Below are 16,743 nucleotides of genomic sequence, written 5' to 3' on the forward strand. Positions count from 1 at the left end.
AACCCCGCCCCTCACGCCTTTCCCGTCTCCGGGAGGTGACACAAGCCCGGAAGAGGCAGATACTAGGCCGCCGAGGGGCGGGGCGGGGCGGGGCAGCCCCCTCCAAAGCGGCGGTTTACCGAAGGCGGGTCCTTTGGTGTCAGTGGTAGCTTGAATCCGTGGCGAACCGCGATCGATACTAGGCCGGTGCAGTCTCAGCAGGAGTGGGACCCTGAGGCTTGAGAAACAGGCTTTTCTTTGGTCCGGGACTCCCCGGCGTTCAGCGCTTCCCCCCATAACCGGACACCGATTATTCGGACTCTTTGCCTCAGACCCAGGTTCCCACCCCGCACCCTCCCAGCCCCCTTGCCCTCCGGCTGCTACGCTCTTTCCTCCCTTTCCTGCATCGCTTTGCCGCCACTGGCACAATCTTCGTTCTCTCATTCAGATTCTTGTTTCTCCCCCTTCTTGTCCCTGTTCCTTTCCGAGAGCGATCTTTAAACATTTCCTTCCTTTATTTCTTACCCCTTCTTTTCCCTTTTTTCCTTTTTCCTTCCTTCTTCGCCAGTATCCTTGTCAGGCTACTGCCTCCTCCAAGGCTTCTCTCCTTTTCAGAAGCCTGTGGCATACGCGTGTTAGGGGGTTGAGCTTTTAAGGCGGTCGTTTGAAGATTTTAAGCTTTTCCTCTCTCCTAACCAGGAGTCATAGATGCCAGGAAGTATGGCCCCCATCAAGAAGCTTCGAAATACCACAAAGTTGCCCCTGGCTTTAAACCCCCTGAAGAGCAAGGACGTGTTGGCAGTGCTGGCTGAGAGGAACCAGGCTATAGTACCCGTTGGGGCATGGGTGGAGCCTGCCCCGCCAGATAGTTCAGCAGTCCCGGCATCTGTGAGTGTCAGTTTGATGCAAGTATGGTGGGGTTCTTCCTCCATCTTTCTTTTTCTTAGCCTTCTCAAATCCCTGGTGCTCAGATAAGATGAACAGTCTGGGGATGCCGTTTCTATTCTGTCATAAATAGATATGTTCTTGCACTAGGATTATAGAACAAATATGTATCTGCCGAAACTTGCTGCAGCTTTAGTCGGCATAATCAAATATTTATTACCTATATATATTTCAGTTTGCTTTGCAAACCCTTGATTGCTTTCTATGCACAAGACATAGGCACTGTCTTCCAAACACTCTACAATGTAGTAGGGATGACGACCACAGTTAATGTAACATTGATTGCTTAAAGTTTATGGTAAATTTTGTAATGGAGATTCAGTCAGGTTCAGATGCAGTGGGAGAATAAAGGAGAAAGAGATTAATTCTGATTGGGATTCCGAGAAAGTTTAACTGTAAATTCCATGAGGACAGGGATCTTGATGTTTTGTTCATTCCTGTACTGGCATATGGCAAGTCTTCAGGATATAGTTGTTGAATGAGTAAATGAGGTAATATAGTTTGTGTTAATCCTTAAAGAATGGAAGTGCTGTAAGTACAGATGAAAGGGAAGAGCATTTCAGATGAAGGGAAACTTTTGCAAATTGACATACATGCCTGTCAGACAACTCTCTTACGTAGCTATTAACACAGGAGGACAATTTTGTAAGATTTTTTTTTTCCTTTTTGGTAAGAAGATTTTTGATTGTCTTTCACCAAACTGTGCTCCTTAGCTATTTGTTCATATATTATTGTGGTTCATTTATTATTATAAATACCACATTATATTTATAGTAAGTTGTTTACATATCTACTTTTCCTGATGGAGCATGTAGATATTTATGGAATGCACAGAATGTTTGAAGATCTTCAGAATGTATAGACAAGGTGCTGAACATGAGTTGAAAAGTATGAGGTAGGTTCTCATAGTGGTCCTTCATCTCAGAGAAGAAATGAGACATGTTTCAAGTAAATGTTAAATAGCAGTGCAATGGCATGTATTCATTCATTTTATTTATGTCTGTAAGGATGTATATACATAAGCATTCATTTATTACTATGCTATTTCCAGAAAGGATTTTGAGTCTGAGTAGTATATGATTAAGTGCTAAGACTATTATAGCACTTAACGAAGAAAGATATGGTTTTGAATTGATGTGACCCAGGAAAGTTTAATGAAGAATTTGGATAATCAGAAAGAAAGAGGATGATTCTCCAATTAAGGAGAATGGAGAGAGTAGGAAGTAAGCAAGATATATTTAGGATTTAAGGGTAGGTTAGATTGATTGCAGTGGAAGGCCTAGTAGGGGCATGGTGGTTGATAGGATTGTGGAAAATAGGAGTGGTAGGGAACCACAGGAAATTTTGGAGACGGGATTGACTTCATTCATTGTTTAATATTTACAGATTAATTTCATGATCAAATAGTGTTTTGATTAGATAAATTGCTTTAACATTTTTTTAAGTTCTATTTTTTAAAACTTTATTTATTTATTTTACTTATTATTTTTGGCTGCGTTGGGTCTTCGTTGCCGCGTGTGGCTTTCTCTAGTTGTGGTGAGCAGGCTTCTCATTGCGGTGGCTTTTCTTGTTGTGGAGCACAGGCTCTAGGCACACGGGCTTCAGTAGTTGTAGCACGCGGGCTCAGTAGTTGTGGCTTGCGGGCTCTAGAGTGCAGGCTCAGTAGTTGTAGCGCACGGGCTTAATTGCCCCGTGGCATGTGGGATCTTCCCTGACCAGGGCTCAATCCCGTGTCCCCTGCATTTGCAGGCGGGTTCTTAAGCACTGAGCAACCAGGGAAGTCCTGCTTTAACATTTTTAAAGGTGAAGGAGCAGGGAGACGCAAGAGGGAAGAGATATGGGAACATATGTATATGTATAACTGATTCACTTTGTTATAAAGCAGAAACTAACACACCATTGTAAAGCAATTATACCCCAATAAAGATGTTTAAAAAAAAAAAAAATGAAGGAGCGATTGGCTCCTGAGGGACAAATTGGGTTGTAATGGTAACAATTTAGGCATGAAGTATAGCACCAAGATTTTAATGGTAAGTAATGTAGAGGGAAAGCCTTGAAAAGGGGATTGAAATGGAAATGAAAAGGGATAAATGTAAGAAACATCCCAGAAGAATCAGTAAGATTTGGTACAAAGGTATTTTGGTATTTAAATTATTGACACCTGTTTTTAATTGCCCATATTATGATATCTTTATAATATCAATAGCATAAAAATATCTAAAAACGACCAAGATTTTCTGTGTTAAAAAGAATCATCACATATTCCCATATATCAACTCAAAATATTAAAGTCTTGGAGCATGTGTAAACATGTCTCCTTTCCTTCATTTAAAAAATTCTGGTCATTACCAGTCAAAGGCAATTTGATCAAGCATCTAATAGAACTCTTTATCACTTTAGCATATACAGCCTGGGGAATTCACTCTTATTAACAGACGTAGGTCTTGTCAGCTCAGAACTTCTAAAGCTTGGTTACCCTAAGTTCATGTCTGTGCTAAAGGGAAATGCCTAATCATTTTTGTCCTTAAGTTTCAAGGAGCCATCAGAATTCCTATAAATGCCATAGTTTGAGACTGCCCCTTAATTAAATTATCATCCAAGGGTACTGCTTTCCTATCAGCATATATAGCTATTGCATTGTTTTATAATTTATCTGATTATCTACTGTTGCATAAGAAACCACTCTAAAACTTAATGGCATAAAGCAAACAATATTGTGTGTCAGGAATTTGCGCAGGACGCAGTGGGGATGGCTTGTCTGCTCCACAGTGTCTGAGCCCTCAGTTGGGGTGACCCCAGTAGCTGATGATGTCTGGGACAACTTGACTGGATTCTGGCTGGTGGCTGGATTTCTTGGTTCTTCTTTATCTGGCATCTGCTGGGCTGTAATATCCTACATGGCTTTCTTACTCATATATCTGGCACTTGGGCTAGGCTGAGTAGAATGGCTGAGGGCTGGCTGGACATCTTCCTCTTTCCACATGGTCTCTCTGCTTGGCTAGTATGGGCTTCCCTAGGTGGAGGTTGCTTTATGACCTTGCCTGGGAAGTCATGGAGCCAACACTTGTGCCTCAGTCTATTGAGTATACAGTCAGACTACATTCAGTATGGGAGATGACTACACAAGAGCATATATACTGGGAGGCTTGATTAATTGGGGGCAGAAGGGGAGATCATATTTGGAGACTAAGGACTATGTAATCTAACTATTAGTTCCACCATATATAAATTATCCGAATGTATTCTTTGACTGTCCTGAGAAACACTTCATTCTATATTGCCCCTTGGATAGTCTATAGGGTGCAAAAAGGCTATGAAGAATTGGTAGTACAATTGAAACAGTACAGTTGTCCCTCAGTATCTAGAGGGGATTGGTTCCAGGACCCCCCTCTTCCCCCACTTCCCCCACCTGCAGACACCAAAATTCACAGATGCTCAAGCAGTTGTATAAAATAGCATAGTATTTGCATATAACCTGTGTACATCCTCCTGTATATTTTAAATCACCTCTAGATTACTTACAATACCTAATACAATGTAGATGCTATGTAAATAGTTGCCTGTGCTTGGCATATTTAAGTTTTGCTTTTTTGGAACTTTCTGGAAAATTTTCTTTTCGTCCATGGTTGGTTGAATCTGAGGATGAGGAACCTGTGGATACAGAGGGCCGACTATTTATTTTTGTTTAACCCAGTATTTCTCAAGTTTATATGATTCTGGGAACCTCTTAACGTCCCATGGAACAAGTGTTTTCAGGTTCTGGTTGTCTTACACAATAGTGTTGCTAAGAAAAATATGTTTCTAAAATATGTTTCTATGGTACAATCTTATCTTTGGTTTACTCTTGAGATCCACAATTTGGAACCAGTCATGCACTTCAATAAGACGTTTGATAATCTCAAGGTGCGAGTAAAAGAGGGCAGACAGAGACAATGGGAGTAAAAGAAAGGCAGAATGGCTTAAATTTGTCTGGGTCTTGACTTAACTTGAGTCACTTGTTCAGGCTTTACTACATATATATCTACTTTGGAATTATTTTACTTAATTATTCATTGATATCTGTCTTGTACACTCTACTCCTATGGTACATACTCTTGTAGAATAGTTTATGGGATAGATTTCTTGGGAATTTTAATTTTAATTGGAACTTCAATTCATTTGATTTTGAGAATTTAATGACTGTCTGTGAAATAATTTGGGGCACCCCTCAGAATTAGAATTTGGAATCACTGCATTAGGAGAAGGGATAGATAGGAGGTATGATGATTTTATTTAATATGAAGATTCCTTATGGAAGAGAGACATAGTCAAGAGAAAAGCAGTACAGTACAGGGCATAAGTGTTGGAGTCAGAGAAACTTCTAGCTCTGCTACTTGCCAGCTGTAGGATCTTGGACTACTACTACAGATTAATCCTTCTGAGCCCCATTTCCTCATTTTTAACATAAGAGGTAAGAATACCTAGTATTGGAGGTAGTTTTGAGGATTCATTGATACAAGGTAGTTAAAGTGTTTATCTCATAATAGATCTTTAATAATGGTAACTGCTGTTATTATAATCAGTTTGTTATTCAAAGCACTTACAGGAGGCAAACAATGATCAAGGACTCAAATGTGATAAAATGTTCCAGCTTGTTTAGAATGTTCTGGAATTAATCAATTATATAAATATTGAGTACCTTTGTATTCAAGGCTCTGTGTTGTATACCATAGGGGAAACAAAGGAGAATTAAATACATTTCCTGCCCTCAAAGCATTCGTAATCTAACGGGGGAGTTAAGAAGTATTGTACTCAACGTTAATAAGAGTGAGAGGTACTAGATGGGTATTGGATGGTCTTGACTGAGTAGGCCTTTTCTAGACGGAAGTGGCAAGAAGGGCATGCTAGGTTAAAAATGAAGCCTAACTCTCATTTTATAATAAGACATAGTGGGTGAGTGGCGAGCAATCTGGTGTATCTGGACTATTTTACTCATTTTAGAAAATGTAACATAATGTAGGTTTGAATTGGTTCATTCAGAATTAATGAAGATACTTTTAGTTCTCAGTACAATGAAAAATTAAGATTTGATTTGAGTGCTCACAGATTCCAATTTTTAGTTTGTGATTTGGTTTAAGTTCTTGGTACTCACTAGCTACGTCTAGATTATCAGCTCTGAACTCCTGTGATTTCTTTACTGTACGGGGAATTTTGGGTTGTAGAACTGAATTATTTTTTCAGGGCTGTATTCTGACTGCTTTGTGTTTACAACAGAGTCCTAATGGGCAAAGCGAATGGGACATGTAAGTTTATTTTCTGTCTTTCATCTTTAAAGACTTCAGCATATATGATTGAAGAAGAGCTAAGGGAACAGCTAAGAAAGAAACAAGAAGCTCTGAAGCATTTTCAGAGACAAGTCAAACGCCGAGTAAATCAGCAAATTAGGCTGAGAAAAAAGCAACAACTTCAGAGGTCTTATGAAGCCGTAAGTTCAAAAGTGAGCCTGAGTAAAGACTGAATGGGAAGTGTGCTTGTAATGAGAAATGCTATTAGGCAATGACAGAATCACTTTCTTTTGATTCCAGGCTTCGCATAATCTGATTTACTAGTGAGGGCAGTAGATTGTATATAGAGAAACTGTTGTTTCTGTTTCCTGTGTTGTTCTGATTCCCTCTTTTGCTTTCACCAAATAGTTATAAACAATGTCAGAGTTTGGGGTTGGGGTTTGAATTCTGGCTTTGCTGCCTACTAGCTTTGTGACCTTGGGCTAATTACTTAAATTCTCTCGACTATAGTTTCTTTATGTGTGAAATGGGGATATGATACTTGTTTCCCAGTGTTGTTTTGAGAATTAGATAATGTAAAATATTAGCACGTAGTAGGTGCCTGGTAAATGTTAGTTTCTTTACCAGCTAAAGTTTTCCCCTCCTTCCCCCCAACCCCGGTTTTAAAGCTTTTGGGCTGCTGGTAGACATTATTTGATTGCACTTGACTGGGGGAAGCTCACTCTTTCTTCCTTTGTGTAGGCAGAAAAAGAAGGCTCTATAGCCATGCACTCTTCAGATCCAGCAAACTTAACTCTTAAAAGAACAAGTGTTTTTCCAAACCATTTGAATGCTGCTATTGGAAGTGCTAGGTTACCTCCTTCCCGGAAGCTTGAGGATGGAATAGAAGATAGAGAGAATCAGAATGAACTATTCCAACAACAAGCCCAGGCTGTAAGTATATATTCATTTTATTTTATGTCTCTGGTTTTTTTTTAGGCTATGATGTAGAGATGAGGAGGTGTCACATTCAACTTTGCTTTTTGCCACCTCCTCTTTTTTTTACCTTTGTAAAGTGGGGAATAGTGGGATGATGTTTATTTTTATATATATATTTTAAATTTATATTTATTGGTCAGACACTTAAGAATCATTTAAAGAAAGGTGCCAAAGTGTTAGAGTTCAAAACTTATTAGAAAGAGCTTTAGGTCAAAGAATGTAGATTTTTCAATTATACTGAAATTGTGTTATGGGTAAGTTACTCTCAGTTTGTGGCATATGGACAAAAGATTATTTTTGTTTCTTTTTTCTGTCCCTCAATCTGATTATCACCATAAATTGATCTATAAGTCAAGTGATAATATAGTAAACTCTAAATTAACATATTCAGAATTTTTTAATGTAACTTTTTAGTGACTCACTTTACATAACGAATATTTAAAAATTAACCACCATGAGTAGATTTATCCACTCAAATCACTTGATGCCATCTAATCAGTACCCCCCTCCACCCTGCATAATGTACCCAGGCTTTTGTCCAGTTGATCATATTCTTCAACTCTTATTCTGTGGGAATAATCCTTCATTTATCATTTTAAAATGTAATCCTAGGGTTAGTGAGAGGAGAACAAAAATGTGGAAAATTATGATTATGTGAAAATAAAAGTTGTGTGATTGCTGACATACTTCGTCATAAGTATGAAGCAAATCTGATTATGCTGTTAGTATAAATAGGGAAAGCTTTATAATCACGTGTTATGTTGAAATACTTATTAAAAAGATTTTTCTCTCTGCCCAAACTATGACTTTTTCTTGTCATTATTTGGTTTGTAGTGATCATTTTTATAATCATTTTCGTTTTTAAGATTATGAACAGTTTACTGAGCAAATATTTATTGAGCCAGGCACCGCAGAAATTGCAAAGGATAGAACATTGACTGAGACAGAATAACAGTCCTTGCTTTCATGCTACTGGTAGCTATAAATTCCATTGTAGTGAGGACTTTACTTCATTTGTATGATACATGAATAGGACACATCAGTCCACAGATATTTGAATATCTGTTTGTTAACCATTGTAGGGATACTAAATGTGTGAAATAGGACCTTTCATGGGTTTATATTTCCAAGTAGAGAAACAAAGTTGGTAGACCCCCAATCTATTAGATAATAATATGGAGATATTTGCTGCATTGTTGATAAATTTGTGCAGTGGAAATTCAAAATTTTTTTAATTCCAAGGAAATAGTTTGGGAAGAATTCCTGGAAGAGGTGGAATTGAGCTGTGTATTTTGAATTGGTAAGCTGAATTTAATTGGTAAATTCAAAAGAACTTTGAGATAGGAGGAATAGTAAAAAGTCTAGAATATGTAATGAGCTTAGTATTGGGTTGGCCAGAAAGTTCGTTCAGGTTTTTCTGTAACAGCTTACAAAAACCCAAACAAACTTTCTGGCCAACCCAATATATTTGCTAATAAGTGATGGAACCTTTCTAATTGATAGTGTACAGGGTAAAGCAACAGAAAATGAGGTTAGACGGGTAGGAAATAATCATGTTATGAAAAGCCTTAAATGTTCCCCAAATCTAAAAAGTTTTTATACTGTTTTTTTCTTTTCTTTTCTTTTTTTGGCTGTGCCTTGTGGCATGTGGGATCTTAGTTCCCCAACCAGGGATTGAACCCGTGCCCCCAGCCGTACAAGCGCGGAGTCCTAACCACTGGACAGCCAGGGAATTCCCAACCCTGTTTTTTTCTTAAAAGAAGATGCACTACTGAGGAACGTTCAGTGACTTAAACTACTTTAAGCCTGTAAACTTTTGCCCATTCAACACCATGACAATAGATGCTCAAATTTTTTTAATCTTACTGTTTTTGTTGCAGTTTCTATCCACTAGATGTCGCCAAGAACTAGACAATGAGGCAGAGTTCAAGCACTAACTCCTTTGGGACAGTTTCAGGCAAACTGAGAGTTGGTCATCCTGTCTCTACATGTGTTCTCTCTTCTTTACTTATTTTTCTACTATTAACTGGTATTTTCATCATCACAGCTCCAAAACTTTGGCATACCTGAGGCTCCTTTAGCCTCTTTTCTCCAGCTTAGGATCTTTTAGGTCCAGCTCCTGTCTCTGACTTTTTCTCTGAACACTTCCTTGTTCATTATGTAAGGTAAGGAATCTTTATTGGCCCATCCTGCCTTTTTGCATTAGGTCTAGGTTACTGGCCAGCCTCTAGCTTGGTACGCCTACTTAAAGGTATATTGATGTACTACATTGGGGTTCATAGGCTATGCTAAGGGCCTCATGTGAGTTTTTATGTGTATGGTATTTTTGTGGCTGTAGAAAAGTCTAACACACTGAAAAATCAATATGTTATCTTTTGCAAATAAACTATATTGTACTTGGATAGAATTCAACTTTGGGTAGATTTTTATGGCATTAACATACATTTAAAGACATAGGTATTAGGCCTCCATGGCAGTACAAGAGGTGAAATTCTATAAATGTTAGATCTCATCTATAGTCTTTTCCCATGACCTACATGTTATTACCACATTGTTTCATTTATATAGTTCCATATAAATTCCTAATTGTCTGAATAAATTAAAAAGAACTGAAGAAAATATGAACAATGAGTGGGGAACAGTATCACAGTAGATATCTATATTTGTCAAATTTCATCCTACATATTTGTTTGAAGTTTTACATTTTAATGTATGATCAGTGTTTGCATTAGATTTTAAGATTTAAGTCTCAAAATTTGTTTATTTAAATCTCAAAATTTGTTTATATAGTACATTTTAATTTTATTGGTCAGAACTACCTTTGCTTATTGATAGCTGGGTTTTCTATGTAATTATATAATAATTTATTTCCATCAGGGAAGTTTTAAGTCTTGGTTAGCGATTCAGTGCCAGTCTTTGCTGATAACAACAGCTACAAAGGAATGAAAATTGTGTCTAAGCTTCTAGTACAGAAAAGACTTTTGGGGAGTTCCCTGGCAGTCCAGTGGTTAGGACTCGGTACCGTGGCCCTGGGTTCAATCCCTGGTTGGGGGACTATCACGCAAGCTGCATGGCACGGCCCCCCAAAAAGAAAAAGAACAGACAAGGCTTTTGGTCAAATTTTATGTTTTGAGTAGTTACAAACACAACATGTATATGTGTTTAAACTTACATATGTAAATGTATATGTATATATATACACATACAAATGCATATATATACACACACACAATCACCAATATATGTAGTGATCACCATTATCTTACAATAAAAGGAACGTACTTCTCTGCCTGTTCATTTTACATAATTTGATTTTTACCATCCTCCTGTCTTCTGTGTTTTGTTTAGTGCTTATTAACATTAACTTTGGTCTTTGTATTAGTTTCCTGTGGCTGCTGTAACGAATTACCCCAAACTTAGTAGCTTAAAATGACAGAAACTTATTCTCTTACAGTTGTGGAGGCCAGAAGTCCAAAATCAGTTTCACTGAGTCAAAATCCAGGTGTCCGCAGATTCTAGGGAGAATTTGTTCCTTGACTCTTGAAGCTTTTGGTGCCTGCTGGCATTCCTTTGCTTGTGACCACATCAGACCCATCTCTGCCTCCATCTTCACATCACTTCTTCCATATGTCTGATCTTCCTCTACCTCTCTTATAAAAACACTTGTGATGGCATTTAGTGCCCGTCTGGATAATCCAGGATTATCTCCTCATCTCAAGATCCTCAACTTAATCACACGTGCAAAGGCCCTTTCTCCTTATAAAGTAACGTTTCAGGGATTAAGACCTGATATCTTTGGGTGGCCATTATTCAGCCTACTACAGTCCTCATAGCAGGTCATTGAAAGGATCTTTGGGTTGATATGATGAAGGGTTTTGATAAAGGCAGAAAAACTGAACGTAATGTTTAGTCCAACTGCTGGAGCAGTTGAAATATCCTGCTTAAGAGACTAAAATCAATCTGCAACTAATAGGGGTTTGGACTTGATGGAAAATGAAGATTATGTACTCTTATTTTAAATCTGTTACAGCAAGTATTTTGCATCCTTGGTCACTTTATGCAGGGCAATAATGTCTACCACACTTGGCAAGGAGTAAAAATAAGCATGTTCATGGCTTTGTATTTTTTCATAACTTCAACTGCAGATATACTATCTGTTTTTGCATTGTGATTAACTCTATCTTGACCCCTTTAGCCACTCTGCACTAACCAAATTTAGAAGTCCTCCTCTTAGTAGAATAAAGAGTAATGTTTCAAGCTGATTTCTCTGGCTAGAGGTATAGACCTTCTAGAAACAAGGACAAAACAGAGGTGATAATGCTGTAAGGAAACCGGGCTGTTAGCAAGAGAGTGTTTTTATCTCTAGGTCACTATTAGTAAATATCATAAAATATTTGTAATTTATATCTGTAAATCACAGTCATTATTTCCCTTTAAGGGAGAAATGATGTCATTAAACTTTCATTGGATGGGTTAGAACTGGTCCTGGCTTTGCCATAATTTCACTGAGTAGTATAGGGATGTGCTTTTCTGTATTTTCCTTAAAGGAACATTCTATGCAGATATGTGAAATGTAAAATAGGCTGTGTACTTCTCTGAAAAAGAAGTCAAAATAGATACTTACTGAAATTGCTAGGTAGAGATAAGGAATGAACACAAAATTAACATATTTAATATTAATATTTATTATCAGTTGTTACCTAGAGTACCTGAAACAAATTGGTCTGTTGACAGGTTTGAATTTGTACTCTAAATTAACTTAGGAAGCCTTCCTGGAAGAAGAGACATTTGAGAAAAGACTAAATAACTATAGTTTTCAAATGTTACGGGTGAAGAAGAGACTCATGTAAATAGGAAAAAAGGATTTTAGGGGGACTAGGAATAGAGAGTCTTCTTACAAGGAGTGATAAAAGTGATCAGGCATGCAAGGACCAGTTGAAGAAATAACTCTTTATTAAGAAGACGGATAGAAGGTAAGGAATGTGTCTGCTCAGTCATTTCCAAATTCAGACTTATAGGTTCTAATATTTTTGTGTACGTACTTAATATAAAGCCTACATTATTAAAAAACGATTTGAGTAACAGCACTTAAATCAAGTTATGAAATACAGTCTCTTAAGATAATGAAAATAATGTTGTAAATACACTTATCAGCAGATCAGAAAATCTCCTTTCCAAGTAATCCTCTTGTCTTAGGTCTGGCAATTTTTAATAATAGGGGCCTGTTTTCCTGTTGGAACACTTAGTGAATTTGGTATTAAGACTTTAGCCTGTTTTTCTTTTCTTTTTTTCCCCTTTCTTTGGCAGCTTAGTCAAACCATGAAAGAAGCACGTCAACGGCTGGCATCATTTAAAACTGTGAATAAAAAAAATGCATCGGTGTTTCCAGATGATCGAAAGAAAAACTTTCCCACCCAAGAGGTAAATTAAATTCTAATGAGCTGTTTCTAAAAATACAGATTAAAAAATAGGATAAAGATTAATTTACATCTCTACATTATTTAGACCTGAAAAATAATTGGAAATAACCTTAATTATCCAAAAGTAGGGAGCGGTTTAAAAGTTATGATTCGTTTGATAATAGCTATAAACGATATTCGTTTATAGCTATTATCAAAAATACCATGCTTTCAAAGGGTATCTGAAGACTAGGGAAAGTGTCTGTGATATAAAGTTAAGTGGAAAAAGTAGGATATAAAATTAGATACAATGTAAGCTCAATTAAAAAAATTCATTCCATAAATATTTATGGGATGTGTACGATTGCCAGGCATTGTTCTAGAAGCAGGACTTAACAGTGGTGAAAAGGTAGACAAGGAGCTCCTGTGTTAGTAGGGAAGCATATAATAAATAAGCAAATAAATGCAAAATATAATTTCAAATGATAAATGCTATGAAAAAAATAAAGCAAAATATCGAGATGGGGAGAGAATGCTATGAGCACAGAGAAAGGCCTGGAAAGAAATGGACCAAGAGGTTAATACTGATTATTTCTGGATAGTGTTATTACAGGTGATTTTTATTTTTTTCTCTTGGTTTTCTTTACTGTAGAAATTTTCCATAATGTATATATTTTATTTTTTAATCAGGAAGACGTCAATACCATTATTTTTCAAAAAGAAAGAAATTCTTTTGATTCAAAATATAGAATAAGTTTAGCATGAATAATTGGAACCTAAATATGGAGTTAGACTTAAAAGAATATTTAAAGCTATGCTTGTAAAATTGCATTGTTTTGGTGCCTCCTTATTTCCATGTTCACAAATTTGGATGTTAAACCCATGTATTTTCCTGTGTTTACTTAATTTTAGCATTAATTTCAAGTTTTGATAGGCAGCATCAGTAAAATGGCTCATTAATTAGTCTTTTTTTACTCTTTGTTTTTGGTACCATTAAGAACTCTGTCTCTTGCTTAGTTCTTTCTCAGTTTTGCTTCCTAATTGGTATTTTTTTACATTTTCCTAGATTACATATATGTTTATATTTTATTTTTGTATTTTTTCCTTAAGTATCTCTGTGCAACCATCAAAGACATTTGTCTCTTATATGTTTGCAGTTGGTAGAATACTAAGCTATAATACCTTCCTCTTCAGCGATAATTAAGAAATTTATAGTTAAATATAAAAAACAAGTGGGCATGGGTGTGCCTACATATGGCATTCCATCTTAGATGCATTAAGTATGGTTACCTTTTTCTAGGATTGCCTTGTTGTGACTTAAGACTCTTTTGAAACTAAATTCTTGACTTAGTTTCTTGACAATTTTCATACCTCTACCACGGATTTGGCAGTACTATAGTTTGGTCCATAAGACTGACTTCCCGGTACTGCTCAAAGGAGATGATTGGACACATTTTATTTAAACCAGAAAAAAAAAGGGTTATCAGAACCTAGAGACTGATACTTCACATTGTGTGGAGCATGTTCAAATCTTTCAACTGATGTTTTTCCCAGAAAGAGTACTGTTCCTAGGCCTGACTGAAATAATTCTCCAGTAGAAGGGAGGAGGATTAAGTCTGAGATGACATCCTTGTGTAAACCAGTTTGATACGTCAAAGGTGCCATTTAAGTGTAATTCATTATGATGTTGATGGTGAATTCAGGCTAGCTGCTTGCTTCCAAAGAATGCATGTGTGTTTTTCAGGTAAAACATCACAAACAAATCTACTCCATATAATTGAGAATGATCTAAGAAATTAGTGAAACTTTTCTTATCAAGCACGTAGTCTTTCCCTCAAATCTGAACAGTTTTCTATCCATTCAGTTGTGTGAAGGAGGAAGCTGCCAGTCAGAAAGGAGAACAATCTATAACCCAGTTGAACTCTGGTTTCGTATTCTTGTTAGACTTATTTTGACTGACATCTGGTTGTTCCAGATTTAGAGATAAACGTAGAAGAGATATATTTGCCTTGCCCACTGTTAGATCACCAAGACAAAATTGTAAGCCTTCTGAAATTGTTACTGGCTAGGATAGGGGCAAATTATCATTTATAAAGTTAAAATATTCTCCTACCAGGATCAGCTCCGTGCTTTGTGACCACCTAGAGGGGTGGGATAGGGAGGGCGGGAGGGAGACGCAAGAGGGAGTGGATACGGGGATATATGTATATGTATAGCTGATTCACTTTGTTATACAGCAGAAACTAACACAACAATGTAAAGCAATTATACTCCAATAAAGATGTTAAAAAAAAATTCTCCTACCAGGAATTTCACTTCCATGTGTTTGATATGTAAGTGACTTGTTTGTATACTTGAAATAGAACTCAATATTCTGTATTAGACTACCATAACCTGCTAGGATTGCTCCAGATCTTTCACAAAAACTCAGCTTAGTGTCATGAGCATATTGCTTTCTCTAGACCATTTATATTTGTATTAATTTTTCTTTTTCAGAAAGCACTTTGTAGGAAACCATCATTCACCAGGATAAATATAGGGATAAGAGGAGAAATGCCCTTTGAGGTCCATCAAGGTCTTTTTTTTTTTTTCTTTTTTGTGGTACGCGGGCCTCTCACTGCTGTGGCCTCTCCCGTTGCGGAGCACAGGCTCCGGACGCGCAGGCTCCGGACGCGCAGGCTCAGCGGCCACGGCTCACAGGCCCAGCCGCTCCACGGTATGTGGGATCCTCCCGGACCGGGGCACAAACCCGTGTCCCCTGCATCGGCAGGCAGACTCTCAACCACTGCGCCACCAGGGAAGCCCCATCAAGGTCTTTTAACTCTTGTAGATTACCAGAAATTTATGGAAGATCAGGTAGGGAAATGTAAAGAGTAGAGGAAAAAAGATGCCTTGTTAGAACTATCCACAGCTAATTAAGGATGAGTTTAAGTATTAAGATTATAATGCCCAATAGTTATTTTTTTCTAACAGTTCTATTAAGCTTTAATTCACATACCACACAATTCACCCACTTAAAATGTACAATTCAGAGGTTTTTGGTATATTCACAGGGTTGTGCAACTGTCACCACAATCTAATTTAGAAGATTTTCTTCACCCCTGAAAGAAACCCCATACCTGTTAACTGTCACTCCCCAGTCCCTCCCTGTCCCTACCCCCAGTACTAAGCAACCACTAAACTACTTTCTGTCTCTGTAGATTTGCTTATTCTGGGCATTTCATATAAATGGAATAATATAATATGGCGTCTTTTGTGACTGGCTTCTTTCACTTTGCATAATGTATTCAAAGTTCGTCCACATTGTAGCATGTATCAGTACATCAGTATGTCACACTTAGTTCAGCAGTTGATAGACATTTGTGTTGTTTCCATTTCTTAGCTTTTATGAATAATTGTGCTATAAGCAGTTTTTACATGTTTTTGTACGGACATTCATTTCTCTGGTTGTGGAATTTCTGGGTCATGTTAACTCTATGTTTAATATTTTGAGGAACTGCCAAGGTGGTTTTTTTTAATTTTTTTTTTTTTTCTTTGCGGTATGCGGGCCTCTCACTGCTGTGGCCTCTCCCGCCGTGGAGCACAGGCTCCGGACACGCAGGCCCAGCGGCCATGGCTCACGGGCCCAGCCGCTCCGCGGCATGTGGGATCTTCCAGGACCGGGGCATGAACCCGTGTCCCCTGCATCGGCAGGCGGACTCTCAACCACTGTGCCACCAGGGAAGCCCCGGTTTTTTTTAATTTTTTAAAAATTAATTAATTTTAAAATTAATTTTGGCTGTGTTGGATCGTCATCACCGTACTTGGGCTTTTCTCTAGTTGCGGTGAGCGGGGGCTACTCTTTGTTGCGGTGTGCAGGCTTCTCATTGCGGTGGTTTCTCTTGTTGCGGAGCACAGGCTCTAGGCACGCGGACTTCAGTAGCTGTGGCTCACGGGCTCTAGAGCACAGGCTCAATAGTTGTGGTGCACAGGCTTAGTTGCTCCACGGCATGTGGGATCTTCCCAGATCAGGGATCGAACCTCTGTCTCCTGCATTGACAGGCAGATTCTTATCCACTGTGCCACCAGGGAAGCCCCTGCCAAGGTGTTTTCCATCAACAATGTATGAGGGTTCCATTTTCTCCACATTGTCTTCAAAACTTGTTATTGCCCATCTTTTTTACAGCCACCTTAGTGGG

At 37.9% G+C, this 16,743-nt stretch overlaps 1 protein-coding gene across 6 annotated transcripts in view; it reads left to right on the forward strand.

The window, feature by feature from the left end:
• The first annotated feature begins 118 nt into the window (after positions 1-118).
• CCDC15 (coiled-coil domain containing 15) overlaps positions 119-16,743 on the forward strand; it is a 62,188-nt gene continuing 45,563 nt past the window's right edge. For 3 of the 6 annotated variants that reach the window (XR_009564980.1, XM_060304236.1, XM_030840306.2), the window contains exons 1-5: positions 119-317; positions 679-867; positions 6,239-6,388; positions 6,930-7,121; positions 12,474-12,587. Coding sequence is in view for 5 of the 6 variants with exons in the window: in XM_060304236.1 (XP_060160219.1) it covers positions 688-867; positions 6,239-6,388; positions 6,930-7,121; positions 12,474-12,587 (636 nt within the window). In the remaining variant the exon portion in view is untranslated. Of the gene's footprint in view, positions 318-678; positions 868-3,623; positions 5,375-6,238; positions 6,389-6,929; positions 7,122-12,473; positions 12,588-16,743 lie in introns of those variants that run through there. The other 3 variants (XM_060304237.1, XM_060304239.2, XM_060304238.1) reach the window with 3 other exon arrangements.

The sequence above is a fragment of the Globicephala melas genome, chromosome 8 (genome assembly GCF_963455315.2).
Source record: "Globicephala melas chromosome 8, mGloMel1.2, whole genome shotgun sequence".
Lineage (NCBI taxonomy): Eukaryota > Metazoa > Chordata > Mammalia > Artiodactyla > Delphinidae > Globicephala > Globicephala melas.